General features: G+C 42.0%; 1 protein-coding gene across 1 annotated transcript in view; it reads left to right on the top strand.

Annotated features, from left to right (window-relative positions):
- Window positions 1-15,788, top strand: part of LOC103604765 (dedicator of cytokinesis protein 1) — a gene marked incomplete at its 3' end in the record, with an annotated part of 96,949 nt that overhangs the window by 12,397 nt on the left and 68,764 nt on the right. Inside the window, exons 5-10 of the mRNA XM_008589333.1 lie at window positions 4,550-4,646; window positions 7,181-7,329; window positions 12,057-12,192; window positions 13,077-13,234; window positions 14,354-14,435; window positions 14,856-14,991. Coding sequence (XP_008587555.1) covers window positions 4,550-4,646; window positions 7,181-7,329; window positions 12,057-12,192; window positions 13,077-13,234; window positions 14,354-14,435; window positions 14,856-14,991 — 758 coding nt within the window. The remainder of the gene's footprint in view (window positions 1-4,549; window positions 4,647-7,180; window positions 7,330-12,056; window positions 12,193-13,076; window positions 13,235-14,353; window positions 14,436-14,855; window positions 14,992-15,788) is intronic.

Here is a 15,788-nt window from a genome sequence, read left to right as displayed (position 1 = left end):
GTGAGCTTGGAAGAAGGAACATTAAAACATTTTCTTTATATAAAATGTCTCTGCTATATCTTCATACTCAGTTAAGTATGTAAATTATAAAATTACTCATCATATGATTACTGCATAATGATGTCTCTGGCTGATTACAAAATTGCCTTTCCGAGCGCTGTACTTTTAACGTGTGAAGGGGGCTGTTCAGGTTCTCCAGTTCCATGATGCAAAATTAAAATGAAGAAAATAATCGAAAGGCATGGATGGTGATGACATCTGCAATGTGGCATTTTCTTAGGCAGATAAAAGGTTTTATATGCAAAGTATTAAGAGTAAGAAAAACAAAGGAAAGTTTTGAAACTTTTACCCTATTGTGGAAAGAACTGAGTGAAGTGTGCATTTAATGCACTTTATATCTGCATCAGAATCAGTATTAAGAGTAAGAAAAACAAAGGAAAGTTTTGAAACTTTTACCCTATTGTGGAAAGAACCGAGTGAAGTGTGCATTTAATGCACTTTATATCTGCATCAGAATCAAGTCAGATTGTATATGGCAACGATTTTTCAAAAAGCACTTTGGTGTATACAAAAGAATTTATGGAAAATATAATTGTGAATCATAATAAAGTGAACACAAGATATTATTTTGATTTTTCAATAAGTAGAGTCTCACCCACCCAGATAGGCAGACAGAGACACTTCTGGTTCCTGTCACTGGGTGTTCTGGGCCAGGGTGCCCCACTGGGCAGAGGACAGAGCAATGGTGAACAGTTTAGAAACAATCTCCTCGCCAATGTCTGGGTTCCCTGTGTTGTTCCCCATGCTCATTACCCTGCCCCGACTGTCTCCTTGCTGCCCCCACCCAAACCCAGCTGCCCAACTGCTCCCTCTTGCGAAGAACCTCCACGTTCAGACTTGGCAGGTGTATTAGACCATTTGTGCTGCTTATAACAGAATACATGGAATTGGGTGATTTATAAAGAAAAACGAAATTTATTGCTTACAGTTTCCGAGGCTGGGAAGTCCAAAGTCCATCTGGTGGTGGCAACAGTGACCCAGGGGTTTCATATTGCAAGATGGTGGAAGCAGAGAGAGCAGAGAGAGACTCTATTCTTCTTTTAAAGCCCTCAGAACCATGCCCCTGACACCATTATTAATCCATCCACTACTGCACAGTCCTACAATCCAATCACCTCTTCAAGGCTCCACCTTTCTATTTCCATAATAGGATTTCCCACCCTCTTAACAATCACAGTGGGGGCTAAGTTTCTAATACACATAACATGGGGGATACAATTCAAGCCTCAATGAGTTTTGGGGGGACATAATTCAACCCACTACAACAGGGCGTCTTACCCCCTCCTCCTTTCCACCAGATTGCTGCAGACATCCACCTTCCCTTCCTCTCCAATGTCAGTGCAGGCCACTCTTGCATCCCACCCCTGCCTACCTTCTTGCTCTCCAAGTTCATTATCCCATCACTCTTGCAGGGTCTCTCTCTATTGAAGGATCTCTCTTGCAGGCTCTCTCTCTCTTGTAGAATTTCTCCCGCAGGATCTCTTGCCTGGTCTCTCTCTGTCTCTGGACACTGGCCTTCTTTCAACTCTCAGACATCCCAAATGATTGCTGTATGCCTGCTGTCACTGGTTTTGTATACCTTTTCCTCCATAACCAAAGCAGTTCCCATCTTGACCCGTGTCTTGTACTGACATGGTCACCAGTGCCTCCTTATTTCCACACTTCACACTGTCGTCTCAGTCCTTCTCTCTCAGAGCTTTCCTGCTGCTCCCTTATCCCCTGTCTATTGTTACTCTGACCTACTGCTCAGGTGCCCACAGTCTTCTTTCCCTGCCTGCTGCTCTCAGGGTGCTGTCCTTGGCCTCCTTCTAATTCTTTGCGACCCCTCCCTTTTGACATGGCCTCTGTTCCCTTCACGTCTCCAGCTCTTCCCACTCTACGGGGGATGCTCGGATGGGAACCCCCAGCCCTGACCTGTCTCTTGACGTCCTGTTTGATTATGCAGAACTGTAGTAACTAATGAGAATCACCACTGCCAGCTGAGCGTCTATGTCCCATTCATTCTTTTATTAAATTATATTTTGTTTTTAATTGAGAAATAAAAATGATATATATTGATGGTATACAGCATGATGCTTTGAAGCATGTGTGCATTGTGGAATGACTAAATCAAGCTAATTAACACATGCATTACCTCATGTACTTATTTATTTGTGATGAGAACACTTAAGACCTACTCTCAGTAATTTTCAAGTGTATGATACGTTGCTATTGACTGTGGTCACCCTGTTGTGCAACAGATCTCTTGAACTCGTTCTAATCTGACTGAATTTCTGTGTCCTTTGACTAGCATCTCCCCAGTCCCACCCCTCCCCCATGTTTCAGTCCTTCTGACAGATGCTCAGCCATGACATACCTTCCCTTAGTCTCATCAACAGCCCTCTGAGGCTGGCATCATTGGGTTTGTATATTCCTGACCCCTGGCAGGTAACAAGGTGACAACAAAGATAACAAGATGGAGGAAGATCAGATACGTTAGTGCCAGTTGGCGTGTTAGACCAAGGGACAGATCAGGCCTATCCAAAGGGAGGAAGGTATGAAGGAACCAGAACTGAGGCCAGGACGGGGAGCATGCGTGGATGTGGTGAAGCGGGTCTAACTGAGCTCTAAGCTTCTGGTAGCCAGTGTGAAGAGCTGAGATTCAGGTTCTGTGCGATGGACACAGCCCTAGTGGTGATGAGTGTCCTCACTGAGTGGAGAGAAATTTCTCCCTGCAGGCTTCAGGAGGATGACATTTGTTTTAGTCCATTTTGTGTTGCTATAACGGAAATACCTGAGACTGGGTAATTTATAAAGGAAAGAGGTTTATTTGGCTTACGATTCTGGGACAGCTGCATCTGGCATGGGCCTCAGGCTGCTTCTACTTATGGTGGTAAAACTACAGGCAGCTGGTGGGTACGAGCAGATCACATGGCGAAAGGAAGCAAGAGAGCGAGAGGAGGTGCTAGGGTCCTATAAACAATAAGCTGTTGCGGGAACCAACAGCGAGAACTCACTCATTAATCCTCCCTCCCCCAGGGAGAGCACCAATCCATTCATAAGGGNATTTGGCTTACGATTCTGGGACAGCTGCATCTGGCATGGGCCTCAGGCTGCTTCTACTTATGGTGGTAAAACTACAGGCAGCTGGTGGGGACGAGCAGATCACATGGTGAAAGGAAGCAAGAGAGCGAGAGGAGGTGCTAGGGTCCTATAAACAATAAGCTGTTGCGGGAACCAACAGAGCGAGAACTCACTCATTAATCCTCCCTCCCCCAGGGAGAGCACCAATCCATTCATAAGGGATCCATCCCCATGACTCAATCAGCCTCCAACACTGCCACATTGGAGATCAAATTTCCACTTGAGTTTTGGAGGAGACAACACATCCAAACTCCATCAACATTGTAGAAAGTAATGAACCACATTTTCATCAACTTCCTTCCTTGACAACAGGGTTGGCTTGGCTGTTTTAGTAGTAGTCGTGTCCCTCGGTAGACATGGGTGATGTCCTATCACGCGGTAATTCTTAACAGCAGTTCTGGAGGGTGTGGTCTCTTATGCACCCTCCCTTAGAAATCTGGTTCTAGACCCCTCCACAGAGACCAATGTTCTTTCAGGGACTCCGTTGCCTCTTCCCTTGGGAGCCTTTCACCATCAGTAAGTCATTGCAGGTCTGAACCCCAATTGTGAACCAAAATCGGGGCTCCTTCCACAAGTCTGGGCTCCATGCAACTCAAGGGATATAGCTGGGACCTACTGCAGTGTCCCTTGACACGGCATGCTTGCCAGATGGGGCCGGGTAGCCTCGCAGCACAGACCACAAATTCCATCTCTTACCCAGTCCCAAATAGGGTCTTATTTAGCATAGTGCCCCACTCACAGTATGCGACAGAAACAATGGTCGATGTGACCAATACTAATCTGTAAATAGATAACAATTAAGAATTAGTCAAGGGTTAACTTTTTAGGGTGGAAGGATAAGGGCAAGAGAGAAATCAGTTGGGATCAGAGAGTCTTCAGGGACATTTGACAGCTGTAACCTCTGTCCTATTTTGGGAAGTATAACTGCTTCATGTATTATCATATAATGAGTTTTATGCATGATGGAAATGAACACATAATCTTACAAACCTACATTTTAATGCCACACAGACCAGTTGTAATTTATGGCATCTGTAGGATGGATGGGTACACATATTATGAATACACTTTCTTCTTCCCAGACCTTGACGTTCCGAGGACTTTTAATAGTATATTACTCGCTTCCTTCGCCTTACATTGACATGCAAGGTGGATGGCTTACATGCAGGGTAATGCGTGCACATCCTTCAGCGCTGCACAGTATTGCTTGTCACTCTGTATGTGTGAACACAGTCTTCTTTGTGTATTTTTCTTTCCATTTGCTTAAATATTAAATTCCATGGCCTAGATCTGGAATTTACCAGGTGCATTTCACAGCAGTTAATGAAGCTGTGCCCTCAGCTGCTTTTTCCTTCTTTCATCCCAGGCAACATGAAACGGTCATCCCAGGCGACCTCCCCCTCATACAGGAAGTCACCACAACGCTCCGAGAGTGGTCTACCATCTGGAGACAGCTCTACGTGGTAAGAAAAGGAGATGTTAAATCAAAACTTAAAAATATAGGATGGTCTCTTTGAACCTTGCTGTACCAGTGAGATGGTTTTCCTTTCCCTGGGAACCTTAACATGGTCTTTGATATGGGACATGTCATGTTCTGGGACATGGTCTTACTCAGAAAGGGCAAAGAAAGCAACATGGCCCATGAGTGGGGCCATCGTTGGGGGTTGAGTGCCCTTTGACCTGCCTTGTGTTGGGGTGCAGCTATGCTCACTGTAATCAAGTAGACTGTAAAGGAAGGGACCATGGGATTGGTCTTTCCTTGTGTTAAATAGGGAAACATGCTTGCTTCAAGGCCCCTGGAAGACAGGATTAGGCAATCTGTGTTGATGTCACTCAGTTTATATTTTGATCATGAAAACTAAAATCTGCTTTTAAACAGTGATAGGTGCTTATTTATGGGTATGGTTAAGGGTGATGACTATTTTTTTTCTTTTTGCCATTGTCTAGCTGTAGGTAACTGCATAATCTTCTAGAGTTAACTGTGTTTACAACAGGGGTAGGGAAATACTTTGTATTCTAGCTTTGTGTGCAGTTGTCCGGTTCTCCTGGTCATGGAAGAAGTCTTATTAATGCAAAGAGGTTGAAGCTCTGACATCTTCCATTTCATATTCCCTCAGGGCATTTCTTTGCACATAAATTCATATTTGCTGAAGATTACCTTTTGTTAAGCCTGTATTTCTATTCAGAGTGTTGATTTCTCATATGCTAATGTTATTATCACAGCAAAGGCTCTGGAAGGAAGTCAGTGCGTTCATTTCTTGGGAACATAGAACACTTCCTAAAGTCCTACAGCTGCTTGTTGGGCAGGCTTGCTGTTTTTGATTATACAGTGGTTTCCTGTAAATGCACAGTAATAAGCACTTGCAGTAATTGTTCATCAAACGTACTCAAAAACCTAAAAGCGTAAAGTTATCCATGAATGTTTTGTGTAAATCTGAGCAATTTTGTAGTCGGTGTTTCATGTTCAACTTAGCAATTTTTAAACAAAAATATGGCAACAAAACAAACAGGAGTTGGCGCTGACTAACATGCCAGTGGACACAGTTTTGGCCACATAACCCTGGAACAGGCATTCTTAATGATCACCCTTGTTTCCTTTTACAAAATGTAAATTTGCCTCTGCAGGACTAGCATTGTTGGATTTGTCCAAAGCCAAGGCAAAAATGATTTTATTTTTTTATATGCATTTTTTGCTCTGCTCTGTGGTTGTAGATGTCAGCAAAATATTAAGGATTTTAGATATTCAGTATGGCCTTAGGGAGATAGACAATGAGAATTAATAAGAGGAACAAATATAATTTTGCAATAAATGATTAATTTTGACCATTTACTTTTCATTTAAGAAACTAAAATTAAGATAATATTACAAAGAGTAGCTCATGGGATGTAAAACAGCTTGTTAGAGTGCTATGTGACGGGTGGGTCATCGGGATCTTAGAACCTTCTAGAAAGAAAGTCAGATACTAGAAATAGTGGAGTGATTGGTTCAGCTATATTGAGCATGGGATGTAAAACAGCTTGTTAGAGTGCTATGTGACGGGTGGGTCATCGGGATCTTAGAAACTTCTAGAAAGAAAGTCAGATACTAGAAATAGTGGAGTGATTGGTTCAGCTATATTGAGGGGAAGTTATTTTAAGAAGCAGCAATGACCACATTTAAATTTTTTAAAGGAATCATGATGTTTAGAATTTTATCACATTAGGTTCCACCTAGATTTCTTATTGTGGAAAGAACCACTGGGTTATCTTCCCTTTGGATAATTCCTAATCTCTTTGATGATTGCATTCTTGCGACTGCACAAAGTTGCTTTTCTTTGTACCGTTAATCCCATTTAGAATTTGTAAAAAGTGGTAGGAAGTGTAAATTTTGTGTTTTATTTGCATTTTCCTTTTGGCATACAGACACTGAGAACTCTGAGATTTGGCTTCTTGCAGAAGCATCTCTGTGTGGGCCGTACAGACCACATTGCACCAGGGAGCGCAGCGTAGAATGTTCACTTATAATAGCTCACTTGACAGCGAGGTGGAAGGGTTCAGTTTCTCAGTGTACTGAGAGTGGTGCAGGGTACGGGGTATTCTGAAGACTATGCAGGTGAGCAAAGACTCAGATCTTTAGACTTAGTCAGACTAATTCTGAGGAAGCTTTAAGAATTGTCCATCCATGGGCAAGATGCTAGAAGCTTATGAGCAGGCTTTGAGGGTCAAAGCCCATCTCTGCTGGGGTCAGCATCTTCATTCCTTGGTATATACTCTGGTATGTTAGATAGAATTTTGGGGATTGTACATTACTTAGCTTGTACTCTTTAATCTTTAAATGTCTCGTAGGAACCAAATTCTGTATAATGTGTTCTCCAATTTATATTAAAAGCACCTTTGAATTTAACATTAACTAAAGTCCATATATTACATGTATATTTGAAGAAAAAATCATTTGATACAGTCTCCAATGCTATTTTATACCAAAAACTTTACAACTGGCTTTTTTCCCCCTGTATAGCAAGATAATAGGGAGATGTTTCGAAGCGTGCGGCACATGATCTATGACCTTATTGAATGGCGATCGCAGATTCTTTCTGGCACTCTGCCGCAGGATGAGCTCAAAGAACTGAAGAAGAAGGTCACAGCCAAAATTGATTATGGAAACAGGTTTGTTTATCTGAAACATGATTTCATGCCTAAATTATCCAATATAATAGCATCACTCTAAGCCTTGAGATCAAAATCTCATTTTATCATAAAACAAAATTTCTAACATCAAAATGATATCATGGTTTTCATTTTGAAAAGGATGAAGTATTTTCTATTGGATTCTGAAAATCAGGAGAGGTTCCTGAGTCATTTCTGAAATCTGTTTTTCAAGCGGGAGAGCCAAGAAGCTGGATCTGGGTCGCCTGTCATTTTTGCCATTTCAGATGGGACCCCACGGTGATTCCCCCATCAAGGAACTTTTACTTTCTGCTCACAGTATTTGGCTTTGAGTCTAGACGTGAGGGTGCTGGTGTTCAGTAACAAGTTCCAGGTTTTTTTCCATGCAGTCCTAAGCTCTGAGAGTTGGAATGGACATTAGAGGTCACCATTAAACTTGTCACCAGTGCAGGATTGCCAGATTTCACAAACTGAAATACAGGTCCAGCTAAATTTGAATTCACATAAACAACAAATAGATATTTTGTGCAAGTATGTCTCTTGCAAAGGCTCTAGTCTCTTGCAGGCATCCACCCTGCTCTGCTTGAATGCCATGAGTGACGGTGGGCTCACTCCCCCAGAGCTATGTGTCACAGTGTTAGCATGTGTTTTCTGACGCTGAAAGGAAATGAGCTTCTCTGATGCTAATTCTGCCAGCTTCTGTATCCAGAACGAGGCCATGCTCTTTCCCTCCTAATAACTATTTGGTTGTTCCTGTAATACCAGAACTGCAAGAAGCCTTAAAAATTAGCTTGTCAAGTGGTTTAAATGCTCTTCTATATTTACTTGGAGAACTTTCAAAATACAGAATACTGAGACCCACTCCATAAGATTCTGATGGGTGATGTTTGGGATGCTGGGTGGAAATCTCAGTTTTTAAAAATGGAGTTGGACCTTGCTGGACAGCAGATTGGAAAACTTCTGGTTTAACCTAATCCCCTCATTTCACACACTGGAATGTGGAGGTCAGAGAAGGGAAGGGGTTTGCCTCTAGCCCTTCAGCCGAAAGGAGCCCTGGGTAAACTAAAGAACCTTTCTGTAAAATCAGAATTATCGCATAATTTTGTTTAATGCTAATGGATGCTTTTAACTGTGAAAAGTTTCTTAAGGCGACACTATGAGCAAGATGTAGGGTCTGGATTAGAAATGCTGCAGAAGAAAGTTTTTATTTTTGTTCTCTGGAAAGACTTCTGGTGATGGGATATTAGATATTGTTGCTGTGAAACCCATTTCAAAACTACCTGCTTAAAAAAGCAAACTTTTGGACCTTTGATTTTATCTTCTATTGGAGTATTGTATTTTGAACTTATGTTCAGTGACCAGCTGCTTAATTTGGCTGTAGGCAGCTATCAAAGTACATTATATCATGGAACAATCTAGTTAAGAAAGGAAGTGTTTCCATATGTGATTTACTACTTTGATAGGAAATACAGTCCTTAATAAGACTTTTTTTTTTTTGCCGACGGATCTCCAGGCTCCTCTAAAATTTCTCTAAAACCCAGTACTCTGTGTATATTTTACTAGTCCCTCCTTTAGAAAACAAAATAATGTAAAATAAAATCACATGTTGAACAATTGATCTTAAGATGGTGGATATAATAAGGAGAAGGTGTTTTGTGCCTTTTTTATTGATTACTTAGGTGTTTTCTTTTAACATTGGGGGAGGAGTTCTGGGAACCATTTGAAAATGTGATGAAGATCATGGACCATCTCGCTAGAAATATTCACATATGTAATACACACACAGACACAGACACACAGCATACAATGTTGCACATAATTTCAGGGAGGGTTCCACTCCTGTGTTCTCATAGGTACCTTAGGCTTCCATGGAATTAGTCTAATGGTGTTAGATTACCTTGCTGGGTAAGTTACACCTTCATAATAGAAATTCACTCCAGATTCAGAGACCCAGTTGGGCACTGAGTGCTGAGAACAGTGTGTACGTGGAATGGTTGGCATGACAGGATACTTCATGTGACAGTTTGCATGTGGCGTTCTGGAAGGAGTGTGACCATGAGAGGGTTCTGACACGGAGACTAGGCTGTGGGCTCTTCTAGGGGTTTAGTGTTGGATGATATAAATAAGTTCTCTGCGATTAGTTTTCCTCCTTTGTAAAATGTGTCTGACCATCTCTACTGGCAGAACTGAGGTGATTAGGTGGCTGGATGTACACAGCAGGCTGGCACAGGGCCCAGGCCTCATGCATTCCTTGAGGGAGCCAAATTCCTGGAGGCTTGCAGGACCTTCTAGCTGGACCTCCTTAAAGCCAGGTGTTTGTAGCTGCACCTGCACCAGCACTGACCCTGTCATACCAGAACCAACCCTGCACTTAACAGCAATGACCCTGCCCCTACTAGCACAGACCCCGCCCACTCTAGCACTGACCCCGCCCACACTAACTAGCACTGACCCTGCCCATACAAGCACCGATCCCCTCCACTAGCACTGACCCCTACGCACACCAGCATTGACCCCACCTACACCAGCACTCAGTCCCCTAGGAACAGGTTTAGGGCTGGCATAAGCAGTAATATTTGGGAGGGAGGGGTTTTGCCTTTAGTGAAACATGTTACAAAGACAACTAATGAGACCTCTCTTCGTATAACTTCGTATAATGTATGCTATACGAAGTTATTACGACCAGCACTCACCCTGTCATACCAGAACAAACCCTGCACTTGACAGCAATGACCCTGCCCCTACTAGCACAGACCCCGCCCACTCTAGCACTGACCCCGCCCACACTAACTAGCACTGACCCTGCCCATACAAGCACTGACCCTGCCCATACAAGCACCGATCCCCTCCACTAGCACTGACCCCTACGCACACCAGCATTGACCCCACCTACACCAGCACTCAGTCCCCTAGGAACAGGTTTAGGGCTGGCATAAGCAGTAATATTTGGGAGGGAGGGGTTTTGCCTTTAGTGAAACATGTTACAAAGACAACTAATGAGACCTCTATTAGTCCATTTGTGTTGCTTATAACAGAGTACACGGAACTGGGTGATTTATAAAGAAAATGAAATTTATTGCTTACAGTTTCTGAGTCTGGGAAGTCCAAAATCCATCTGGTGGTGGAGACAGTGACCCAGGGGTCTCACATTGCAAGATGGTGGAAGCAGAGAGAGCAGAGAGAGGAAAAGGCAGAGAGAGGAAATGGGCTTTCCCCTTTCTGAAAGCCCTCTGAACCATGCCCCTCATCACCATTTTTAATCCATTCACTACTGCACGGTGCTACATTCCAGTCACCTCCTCAAGGCCCTATCTTTCAGTTACCATAATAGGATTTCCTACCCCTTAACAGTCACAGTGGGGGCTAAGTTTCTAATATATAAAACTTGGGGGACCCGATTCAAGGCTTCAGCAAATTTTGGGGGAACATAATTCAGTCCAGTATAAGACTGGAAATGGATTTTTTAAAAAAATGTCTTTCTGTTCCTCTTGAGACCCCACAAGCATTGCATCTGCTGAGCTGTTTTCATGGCCCACAAAAACCTCTATTTATTTAAAGCCTGTTTACCCGCGCGCTGCGAACAGGCCCAATTGGCCCTGCTTCACCATCAGCAGAATTTGCTCAATAGATACTAAAAGGAAAAAAATGGGCCTTTGTAATTGCCTTCCAGATGGTGAGGTGGTCCAGCACAAATGAAACATGTTGGACATGTTATCAGACTCATCTCTAGCTTTAAGGCGTGTGACGTCGAGAGAAGTCTGAGATTATTTCGTCTGGATGGAGTGTTTATAGGCAATTCAACTTTCCTCTTAAACTTGTAACTGTTAAAGATGTTCTCTAATTAAAGTGTATCACTTTCAAAAGACTCTCTTTTATTTGTCATATGGTTAAAAAATAATCTGCTTGTATAGACTTGTTAATAGCAGGAATATAATCCCAATGGCAGGGTATGAGAAATCTATGGTTAATTTCCTTCCCTAAGACCTGCGTGTGTTATTAAAAAGAAAACCAGAGTGTACCACCATAACACAACTCTTGATTTCTTTCATTATGTAATTGCCATTGTTTATTCTTTAAAGTAAAAACTGGTAAAGATCACCTGACAATTTTGTTGGATTTGAGAAATCAGAGAGAATGTTGCCAAAAAAATATTTCCAGATATAGACAGGACAGATTGGTTGGCCAGATGTTACTTATGTTTTAAGTTGGCTACTACGTTTAGCCATCTGGCCAGGAAGTTGCTTAACATTATTATTGATAACGTCCGTATGTTTAGTGTTCAAACACAGTAGGACATCTTCATTGAAAATCTTCCAGTGGCCTAGTGTAGGGATCAGAACTGACTCTAGACAGAAGGAAAGCTGTGCAGTGGACCCTGCCAGAGACAGTGGTGAGGACATTGGGAGGTGGGTGTATACTTTAAACTGTCCCTACTTTACACAATACTTAGTAATTCACATTTCACTGGGACTTTGTAGATCTGTGAAATTTCTCATTGGAAGACAAAGTCACTATTGCAATGGAAGTAAAAATTGAGAAATTTTCTTTTTATATTTCCCAAGGTGATACATTTTGAGTTAAAGAAAGTGACCTCACAGAATTATATTTCCTAATAATTTATGGGTGAGCTGACTTCCTATCACATTTTCATCCACTCAATTGTTGAGGCTGAAGTTTGTAGTCTTCTTGGTTTGTTTCCATGAAGTTCTGAATTCTTGTCCTTCTAGAATTCTTGATTTGGACCTGGTGGTTAGAGATGAAGATGGAAACATTTTGGATCCAGAACTAACTAGCACGATTAGTCTCTTCAGAGCTCATGAAATAGCTTCTAAACAAGTGGAGGAAAGATTACAAGAAGAAAAGGTGAGTTCAACTCTGCAATGTGCCATCCACATTTGGATCATATTTTTTCAATAACAGTTTTCAACATTAGTAAAATATCAATCAAGTCTAGAATTTGCACTAGAAAGGAGCCTGAAAAGGAGCAACTAAAGAATGAAGGATAGAATGGAGCCCCAAGGCAGAACATGTTACTGATGACATGAAAGGATTTCATCCCTTGAGGGGCACGTATAGTGTGGTGCGTCATCTTAGGAGACAGAGTCTTATTGACATTGACTTTGTGTTCTCATCTGTCAAATGGGAAGCATACTTGATTCTGCATTTCCTCTCTGATAATGCGGGGGAGTGGTGGGAGGTGGTGACCTTGCAAGGGACTGGGGCAGAGAACATATGTCTTATTGATCTGTTCATTTTCTTTGACCTGTAATGGTATCATGTATATAGTAGATATTCAGAAATTGATTGAATGATTGAGCCATCTGTTATTTCAGCGAGTATTTATTGGGCACCTACTGTGTGCCAGGTGCTGAGGACATAATGATGAATGAGACAGAGCTGTGCTTGGTGTGAGGTTTAGTGTAATGGGGGAACCAAAAATTAAACAAGTAACTACATGTATAATTATCATTCTGATTGATTGGACACCTGAAAGTTTTGTTATCTCTGAAGATGCTTTGTACAAACTGTTATGGAATTGTCACCCTTGCATGGGGTGCTTCTTTTCCAGTTGGGTGGGTGCATGTTTTGGGAATGTGCAGTGGGGACTTGGAAGTGACTGCATGAATGGCTTTGCTGTGTTATGCCAACTAATTCTGCACCTTTTTCTAGTCAGTAGAGAATTAAAAGAGCAAGGGTTAGCAATGAGCGTTGCTGACATTGACATTCTACTTTCTTTCTGTTTACAGTCTCAGAAGCAGAACTTGGATATTAACAGACAAGCCAAGTTTGCTGCCACCCCTTCCCTGGCTTTGTTTGTCAATCTCAAAAATGTGGTTTGTAAAATAGGAGAGGATGCTGAAGTCCTCATGTCTCTCTATGACCCTGTGGAGTCCAGATTCATCAGGTGGGGGACATTTCTTGGCTACTATCTTTCCTCTTTGCTTAGTGTTGGGAAAGTGGCATCAGAACCACCATGAAGTCCCATTTGTGCTGAGAGCCCAGGGACCTCTCCTGAGCAGCCGAGCCGGTGCTGTTCTGGATGGCATGATGGCAGCCAGCTGTGCTCCAGGCTGGGGCGCAGGCCTTAGGTGCACGTAGCTATTTGCTCCTAGAGTTGTACTGTAGTCACAGAGACACTCTTATAATATTTTAAGGACCCAGCTGAAGACTGAAGTAATACTTGTTTCCTATGTTGTCTTCATAGGATTTTATATTTACTGAACCCCACTCCCCACCTGCATCCTGAAATACCACTCTTCCCTTTTTTGAAATTTTGGTCTCTGTGAATGCCATTTCTGTGACCTTTGTCCTGTTGCTATTTCTCCCAGATGACTGTCTGAAATAATACGGTGTCTAGGACAGTGCTGGCCACATACAGTCTCTCCGTTAATATTCGTTGAATGAAAACATGGACAATCCAGTGTTCTTGCTTGGCTGTGTAACTTTCTATTCGTCCAGACAGAAACATTGTGGTTAAACTATATGTGAAGCGTGTGTGTGTGTGTGTGTGTGTGTGTGTGTGTGTGTGTGTTAAAACTCCATTACCTTCACTTGGATTCTTCAAAATTTAAAAACTTAGTGTATGACTAAAGCAAAACAAATGAGTGAGTTTCATTCTCCCTTCTGATGAGGACTTTATTTCTTCTTGACTCGGGAGACAGTTTGTATTTTATAGCATGTTTGGTTTCTTGTAGGCTTCGAAGTAAATATGCATTGTGTTGAATTTTACCATTGTCATTCTAAATGAACAAATAGGCTTTTAAAATAATAAACTTTGAAATGCCATTTGCAAATAGTTCCATTACAGTTATAATCCAGGACATCCGAAATTAAAACCTCCCAAAGTTTTTGTGCAGTATATGTTTATTGATGAGTAGCTCTATTTGACATTGTTGATATTTATGAACTTGTAGTTGTCTGTATAATAGACCACAGTGGTATCAACTTTCAGGCAGTGTGGATGTAATTGGGTACCCTGTCATATTTGGAAAATTAATTTGCTTTTATTTTTTTCTTTTTTCAGTGAAAACTACCTGGTTCGCTGGTCAAGTTCGGGATTACCTAAAGATATAGACAGATTGCATAATTTGCGAGCTGTTTTTACGGTAAGTAAAACCCTTAGATGTTTAGTTGAATTGCTGTCCATTCTAATGACTCTTTTTCATGGCTTCCCTCCGATTCTTTACTGCAGTAGCATATGGGTCCTTGGGATGTTCGTAATCCGGGTTAATGTGCATGAACCTCCCTCCTGGAAATCTTCTGAGTCTCCAGCTACACTTAGAATCAACCGTGACAAAGATTTACTCCATTACCGTCAAGCACATCTCTTAAACTTGTATCTTAAGTTCACTCAACATTAATTGACCATTGTTATTCAATTCCTGTTTGTCATGTGAATCACTTATTAAAATGCTAAAAACTGGTCTGAGAAAAGAGTCTCGATCCATCTTTTTACTGTTCTTTTCAATTGAACTTGCATTAAATAATGGTTCTTCAGAACAATATATGGAAATTAATATTTCTAGGACCTTGGAAGCAAAGACCTGAAAAGGGAGAAGATCAGTTTTGTCTGTCAGATTGTTCGAGTGGGTCGCATGGAGCTGAGAGAAAACAACACGAGGAAGCTGACCTCGGGGCTGCGGCGACCTTTCGGAGTGGCCGGTAATCCATTTCTCTCTTTCTCCTTGAGAGCTTCAGATCCTCATTTTCACTTTGAATAAGAGCCACTGTTGAATATTGGGCAGTGGGCAGCTTTGATTTATTAGCTTTTCTGTTGAAGAGAAAAAAACCTATTAGTTCTTTTCTGTGTGGTTTCAAGTCAATCTGCTCAGCTCAGGATGCCTTGGTCCACAAGTTTGAGATGTAAATCATATATTTGGTTTTAAAGCAGATCACATCCTTACCTAGGGGAGACCCTGACCCATATCCTCCACCTATAGGGAAGCCAGTCATTGGAGGTTTTCAGGGCTTCTGGACTTGGTGATTGATTTAGGCGTGGGTTTGCACAGAGCAGTCAACGTAATGAAGGGTAGAAGGGGTGCAAACCACGAAGAGGACACAGTCAGCTTAAAGTAGGTGCTTTTTATGCTCTGCATTGGTGCTCTGTTATTTTTGGTGACAGCACAAGAAAGGTGAGAGACTAGTTATCTTTGCTGAGGAAAGATAACAGTGTCCTCAGGAAGTTCTAATTAGTTGACCTCTTTCAATGTTACTCTCATTTTTCATCATTGCTGAGGAAAGATAACAGTGTCCTCAGGAAGTTCTAATTAGTTGACCTCTTTCAATGTTACCTCATTTTTCATCATTTTATTTATTTATTTATTTTTTGTCTTTTTGTCTTTTTCCGTGTCTGGCAACGGATCGCAACCCTCAGTGTTGCCCCCGTACCGGACCGGGGACCGGCAACGGGATTGCAAACCTCGGCGTTGCTCCCGCGCCTCGCTCAGCCAGTGAGCGGG

The sequence above is a fragment of the Galeopterus variegatus genome, unplaced genomic scaffold (assembly GCF_000696425.1).
Source record: "Galeopterus variegatus unplaced genomic scaffold, G_variegatus-3.0.2 Scaffold5379, whole genome shotgun sequence".
NCBI classification, from domain to species: Eukaryota; Metazoa; Chordata; class Mammalia; order Dermoptera; family Cynocephalidae; genus Galeopterus; species Galeopterus variegatus.
Note: the sequence above shows the minus strand (reverse complement) of the source record. Positions and strands in the feature narration are given on the sequence as shown.